The sequence below is a fragment of the Callospermophilus lateralis genome, chromosome X (genome assembly GCF_048772815.1).
Source record: "Callospermophilus lateralis isolate mCalLat2 chromosome X, mCalLat2.hap1, whole genome shotgun sequence".
Lineage (NCBI taxonomy): Eukaryota > Metazoa > Chordata > Mammalia > Rodentia > Sciuridae > Callospermophilus > Callospermophilus lateralis.
Window position 1 is genome coordinate 52,175,470 of NC_135325.1, and position 7,346 is coordinate 52,182,815.

The window sequence follows — 7,346 nt, forward strand, 5'->3', positions numbered from 1 at the left end:
CACTCTCCTTCTTTTGTTTCCAAGTAAAATAACATGCATTCCAGACAAACTGTTGTCATCAAGACATTTATGGATATATGAGGGACCAAGAGGGATAGTACTATAAGAAAAAACATTGGAGTAATAGTAGAATGGAAGAGTATCTGCAGTAATGGTATCCACACATTTATTTCTCTCTGTCAAAGGAAAGACTATAATAAACTGTCCTACATACTAAATTCCAGACGTCAGTGGAATGGATATCAAACACCCAAGTCGACATATACTGGAGCACACAACATATATGAATCTTAGATTATAGATGTAGAAACTATTCAACTCAACAAACTACAGTCATTCATTCATCCAGAAGATATTTATTGAATTATGTGCAGGGTACCTATTTTCTTGTTATTTATTTATTTAGGCAGTGTTTTAGTTAGCTTTTTTTTTGTCACAATGATTAAAAGACCTAACAAGAACAACATAGAGGAGGGAAAGTTTATTTGGGGCTCACGGTTTCAGAGGTCTCAGTCCATAGATGCCTGACTCCAGACCTCTGGGCTCAAGGTGTGGCAGAACATCATTGCAGAAGATAATGGCAAAGGAAAGCAGCTCAGGACATGGAACAGGAAGTAGAGAGAGGTCTGCTCATCAGGGACAAAATATATACTCCAAAGGCAGATCCCCAGTGACCTACTTCCTCCAGCCACAACCTACCTCCCATTTAATCCATATCAGTGGACTCAGTCATTGATTAGGTTACACCTCTCATAAACTAATCATTTCACCTCTGAACATTCTTGGCATTGTCTCACACATGAGCTTTTGGAGGACACCACATATCTAAACTATAGTAGGTGGCACTGGGAATTGGACCTATGGGCACTCTATCACTGAGCCATATCCCCAGCCCTCCTATTCATCTATCTATCTATCATCTATCTATCTCCAACAAATTTTATCTTGATACAGGGTCTCACTGAGTTTCTGAGGCTAGTCTTAAACTTATGATCTTCCTGCATCAGCCTCTCAAGTCACTAGGATTACAGGAAGTGGCACAGCACCCAGCTTCTATTTTCTTAACTCTGAACTGGAAGGCAGTTTTTGGACAACAGCACATATAGTTTGGAAAATATCTAAAACACCTGGAAAACTTTGAGAAAGACAGAGGTAAGAAAAGATATATGTCTTCAAAGAGCTTGGGATACAATGTGGGGGTGGGAAGGTTGGGAGCAAATGAACAAAACACAAATGAGTATAGTTCTAGGCATGTGTGCCATAATCTCTGTAGAAATCAAATATAAGAATGTGAGAGAAGGAGAGAGAAATTTTAAAAAAACGTTTTAGTTGTTGATGGAACTTTATTTAATTAATTAATTTATATGCAGTGCTGAGAATTGAACCCAGTGCCTCACACATGCCAGGCAAGTGCTCTACCACTGAGCTACAACCCCAGCCCCAAGACGAGAAATTTTGATCAGAGAGATCTCTATATGTTGTAGTCTCTTGATCATTAGAATTATTGATAACATCTAAGTGATAGTTGAAATCATGAGAGTGGATCCTCCAAGGCGGGGAGAGAGGGAACAGAGGTGGTGAAAGAGAAGGGAGGAGAGGAGAAGAATCCCCTTAAGAGAAGGGCCACATTTAGGGAAAGCATGGCAAAATAGAGCCAGGGAAGAAGTCAGACGGAACATCCAGAGGAATAGGAGAAACAGAATAATGCAAAGTTGCAGAAGCCAAAGAAGAGTTTCAGAGAAAAGAGCAAGTCTGGTCTGCAGCGCTGCATTCATTTTGCCTCAGGTGAGGACAGTAGAAGCTCAGGCTGGTGGTTGGGAAATATTGGGAGAGGTCTTTTCCCAAAGTAGCCACTGGGCGGCAGTGGTGGCAGCAGCAGCAGCTGCTGCAGCTGTGTCCAGGGACAAGCAGAAACTCACAAAGCTATCAGGTGAAGGAACTGTAGCAGAGCTAAGAAGGCCTAAAGAAGTAGGAGCAGGAAGCTGGATCAGGCAGAGGCTTTTCTAGTTTGGTGTTTTCTCTTGGCTGTTCACCAAGCCTTGAGTCAGACTTGATCTCCTCTGAAGAGGCCATATTCATCCCTGGGAACAAAGTACTATTTTAAAGGCCTTATGGATTTGTGGCATTTTATGGCTTACAAAGTGTTTCCACACCTATTAACCAATTCATATTCTGAAAACTCCAAAAGGTTCAAATTATTATCCCCAATTCACTGGTGAAGAAACTAAGTTACAAAGCGGTGCTCATGGTCACAAAACTAATAAGCAGAACAAACATTTTTTTTTTTTTTGTATCACAGATTGAACCCAGGGATACTCAACCACTGAGCCACATCCCCAGCCCTTTTTTTAAATATTTTTATTTAGAGACAGGGTATCACTGAGTTGCTTAGTGCCTCCCTAAATTGCTCAAGCTGGCTTTGAACTCACAGTCCTCCTGCCTCAGCTTCCCAAGCTGCTGGAATTATAGATGTGTGCCACTACACCCAGCCAGAACAAGGATTTGAACTCAAGTCTTTCTAGCTCGAAAACCTGAGCTTTTAATGTAGTATCACAGCAGTTAGCTGTCCAGAATTCAGGATATGACTGTTCTTCCACTCCTACTTTTGTTTGTTTGTTTGCAGTCGGGATGAAACCCAGGGGTACTCTACCACTGAGCTACATGCAAGGCCTTTAGGGATTTTCTTTTGAGGCAGTGTCAATTGCTGAGGCTAGCCTCAAACATGCAATCCTCTTGCCTCAGCCTTGTGAGTTGCTAGGATTATAGGCATGTGCCACCTCACCTGGATCACTCCTACATTTTATCCCATGTGCTACCCTGCCACAGGGCAGGATCTCCAGGTTTTTCCCATCCAGATTCTAGAGCCTCTTTTTCAGGCCTGTCTCCTCCTCTCACTGAGGATCCAGCTGGACAACATTCTTAGAACCTGAGAATCAGGTTCAGAGTCTTCATTACATTCTAGCTACATTCACAGTAGATTCTGCTCCAGCCTACTCACCCCTCTCCAAGATCACTGCCCACCTCTTCTTCAGAGTTCTCCAGACTCAGTTTGCCCTGGGTGCCTGAGACAACCATATTTAATGAAGCCTTAGTTAGCTTCAGGAGCCCCAGAACCACAGCTGCTGACAATTCAGTGTTCCTTGGAATTAGGCTCTCAATAATCTAGGCTTCTCTGTGTGCCTTTTCCACTGCATTCAGACCAGAGTCTCTGAGAGTGATGAAGAGTGATAAGGCACTGTGGAGGAAGGGGTGGAGTATGTAAGGGAAATTTATTGGCTAGCACCTATAGGGAGGCATGAACTGCCTCCTTGCCACTTCCTCTTACCTGTGCCATAGGTCTCTCAAACTTAAAAGATGAAAAATGAATTCCCCCTCTTTCTCCAAAATTGCTTTTCTCACAGCCTTACTACACCTGTCAAGAGAACTTCCATTCTTCTAACTGCTCAGGCCAGAAACATTGGAGTTATTTGTCATTCTTTTTTTTTCTCTCACACCCCTCATCAGTAAATCTTGTCTCTACTTTCACAGTGCATCCAGAATCTGACCACTTCTCACCACCTCTGCTGATCTGGTCCGAGTTACCATCATCTCTATTGCCAACAGCCTCTTCCTGGTCTTGCCTATGCCCCCAGCCCTGCTGTCTATTCTTGACATAGAGCCGGCCAGTGAGCTTTCTACCATGTAAGCAAGGACATAGCGATTTCCTCCTCTAAACCCTTAATAGTTTTCCATTCTCTCAGTAAAAGTCAAAGAGTTCTAATAATGGCTTCCAAGGACTTTCATGATCTGGTCCCTGCCAAACTCTGACCTCATCTTCTATATTGCCCTTTCCTCACAGCACCTGGTGTTTATTCAAGTCACTCCAATATTTAAAACAGCAATGCAGGGCTGGGGATGTGGCTCAAGCGGTAGCGCGCTCGCCTGGCACGCGTGCGGCCCAGGTTCGATCCTCAGCACCACATACAAACAAAGATGTTGTGTCCGCCAAATACTAAAAAATAAATATTAAAATTCTCTCTCTCACTCTCTCTCTTTAAAAAAAAAACAGCAATGCAATTCTCTCTTCCTCTTTTCCTTTCCTATAGCCCCTCGCTCCTTTATTTTTCTCTACAATGATGATTGCAATCTATATATTTTATGTGTTAATTTTATTGCCCCCCCAGTAACATGTAAGCACATTAAGTTGGGTGTTATTGTCTGTTTTGTTCTCTCCTAGTGAACTACCAGTGTCTTTAACTGAACCAGGAACATAGAAAGCTCTCAGTAAAAATTTGCTGATACTCTTCCAGATCATGACCAGTAGTAGCTTAGAGGGGCAAATAAGGACAGCAATTATGTCATGGATAGTAGAGTCTCGTCCAAAGGCTCAAATCTTGATTTTAACACTAATTAGCATAATTCTTAAACTATCTACACCTTAGTTTTCTCCCTTACAAAGTAGGGACAATAATAGAACCTACATCAGAGAGCCTGTGAGGTCATTAATAAGTATGAAGTCCTTAGAACAGTGCTCAGACATAGTAAGGCTATAAAAACATTTGTTATAATTATATTCATATGGAGTTAAGATATATATCAGTAGTTTCAGTTTTCTAAAATCTTTCAACCTGTTGTCTTGCAGTTCCCATGTTAAAATTCTTGTCCCATGTTGCTACTCACTTCCACAAACTTATATGATCTTCCTGTAATTTAGTTATCTCTAGTGGCCTGGCTTCTTTCTCATCTGCAAACTTGGATATTTCCTTGTGTACTCGCACCCACAATCATTTCAAAGCTGTTAAATAGTAATCTTGTTGGGCCCCAGTTTCCCAATCTGTATGCTGAGTGGGTTGGACTAGATAAATCTTTAAGGGCCTTTCTATCTCTGACAACCTTCCAGAATGGGACAGGAGGAGAGTCAGGCTCCACCTTGAGCCCCACCCCCTTGGATATGCCCTCTGTCTACCAAGGGGGAAGGGTGACAGAGTCAGCTGGGCTCAACTTCAAGGGGAACAGGTAGGAGATTTACCAAAGTTCTTGGGCAAGGGTGGCGATGGGGCTCTTGGGCTGCAGGCAGGTGTTGGGCGGAGGTATCAGAGGCAAAGAGAAGATAGAGAACTGGAACCAGGGCAAGAGGAGAGGTGAAGCCACTGTGGGGAGTGATGCCTCTCTTCACTAGGACACAGCTGTGATGATGAGTTATGAGACAATTTGGGCTTGGGCATCTTCCCTCTTTGGATAGTACTAGTTGGCTTCCATCCTTTTCAACTAGCCAAGCTCTGTTAGACAGAGTCAGTTGCAAAGTAAGAACAATCCAAGCCCACTGACTGCCCTACTGAGCTGAGTCCCTGCACTGCCTGCTGCTCACCACTCCCTGGGATAGACCATGAAAGCTCCCAGAGGGGCTGGACTGGTCTGAGTTGCACCTGGATGGATGCCCCCCAGCTCTTCCCAGTGCTTCAACCAGTATTCTCCCTATCCTCTGCTTTTTCCCCCATTTACACTTTTTTTTACTGGTGCATTATAGTTTTACATAATGATGACATTTGTTGTTACATATTCTTACATGTACACAATCTGTTTTCTACCTTTTTTGCCCCCAGTCAGGACTGGGAGACCAAGGAAATACAGCTACTCTCATGTCTGCTCTCTCTACCTCTAGGGGGGCTATGGCCAGAACAGAGTCCTCGTTGTTCAGATCTCTAGGTCCAAGCCCAGGTCCTGGAGATGATGAGATGGAGTTGGATTGCTGGTTTGATGAGGAGTTCAAGTTCATTCTGCTACCTGTGAGCTATGCAGTTGTCTTTGTGCTGGGCCTGGGCCTCAATGCCCCAACCCTCTGGCTCTTCCTTTTCCGCCTACGACCCTGGGATGCAACGGCCACCTACATGTTCCACTTGGCATTGTCAGACACCTTGTATGTGCTGTCGCTGCCCACCCTCATCTACTATTATGCAGCCCGCAACCACTGGCCTTTTGGCACTGGGTTTTGCAAGTTCATCCGCTTTCTCTTCTACTGGAACCTCTACTGCAGTGTGCTGTTCCTTACCTGCATCAGTGTGCACCGCTACCTGGGCATCTGCCACCCACTGCAGGCACTACGTTGGGGCCGCCCTCGTTTCGCAGGCCTCATCTGCCTGGCAGTTTGGTTGGTGGTAGCTGGCTGCCTCGTGCCCAACCTGTTCTTTGTCACAACTAGCATCAGGGGGACCACCATCCTGTGCCATGACACCACTCGACCTGAGGAATTTGACCACTATGTTCATTTCAGTTCAGCAGTCATGGGGCTGCTCTTTGGCTTGCCCTGCCTGGTCACTTTGATTTGCTATGGGCTCATGGCCCGGCGCCTATATCGGCCCTTGCCTGGGGCTGCACACTCGTCTTCTCGTCTCCGTTCTCTCCGCACCATCACTGTGGTGCTGACGGTCTTCACAGTCTGCTTTGTGCCTTTCCACATCACTCGTACAATTTATTACCTGGCAAGGCTGTTTGAAGCTGACTGCCAGGTATTGAACATTGTCAACGTAGTCTACAAAGTGACTCGACCCCTGGCCAGTGCTAATAGCTGCATAGATCCTGTGCTCTACCTGCTTACTGGAGACAAGTATCGGCGCCAGTTTTGGCAGCTCTGTAGTGGTGGCAGACCCCAGCCCCCCAGAGCTGCCTCCTCCTTGGCACTGGTATCTCTGCGTGAGAATAGCAGTTGCAGGTGGGCATCCACCCACAGGACAGCAGCTGCCCTCTCCTCAGAGCAGAGTGATTGTAACAATGGAAGCTGGGAAGTGAGACAAAAGGGGGTGAGTGCAGGGCAGAGGTGAGGGAACCCCTAAGTGACAGTTTATAAGGAGCTGCAATTGCCCTCTCCTTTTTAGCTAAAGATAGTAGCAGTTGCTCCTCTGCCTGTACTTCTTTTTCTTTATTTCTGTCCCTTCCTGGGCTCATTGGTCCTGTTTCTTGATTCTGCAAGGCTTCCCCAGATCTTTTTTCCCCATGTCCTCCCACAGCATGCATTTCTCCAGCCAGACTAGAGCCTTCAACTAGAGGGTGGAGATGGTGGGGTAATCTAAAGATCAGCCTGATTTATCTCATGATGATAGCCAGAGTCAGGAAGTATGGACACTGGCATATCACAGATGCCATATGTGCCATGTGTAGCAACCACACCCACTTCCTGGTTCCCCCTTGAAGACAGGATGGTCTTGCCTACCAAGGTGCCAAAATAGGGTGCAACCCCAGGCAGCCTGCATACCAGGGCCCTACATGCAGCAGGAGGCCTGGCACTATTGAACTGGTAGGCAGTCATGAAGTAGATCCCGGACATGGGGTAGGGATCCTGAGGAACCTCAAGGGGCAAGGCCCAAGTTGAT

At 45.5% G+C, this 7,346-nt stretch overlaps 1 protein-coding gene across 1 annotated transcript; it reads left to right on the top strand.

Annotated features, from left to right (window-relative positions):
* The first annotated feature begins 5,648 nt into the window (after nt 1-5,648).
* P2ry4 (pyrimidinergic receptor P2Y4) lies at nt 5,649-6,797 on the top strand. The gene has a single exon (XM_077106444.1). The coding sequence runs from the start codon at nt 5,649-5,651 to the stop codon at nt 6,795-6,797; it is 1,149 nt and encodes a 382-aa protein (XP_076962559.1).
* Nucleotides 6,798-7,346: the final 549 nt, after the last annotated feature.

Excerpts from the sequence above, each read along its gene's own strand:
- P2ry4 (XM_077106444.1), top strand. The coding sequence starts at position 5,649 with ATGGCCAGAACAGAGTCCTCGTTGTTCAGATCTCTAGGTCCAAGCCCA.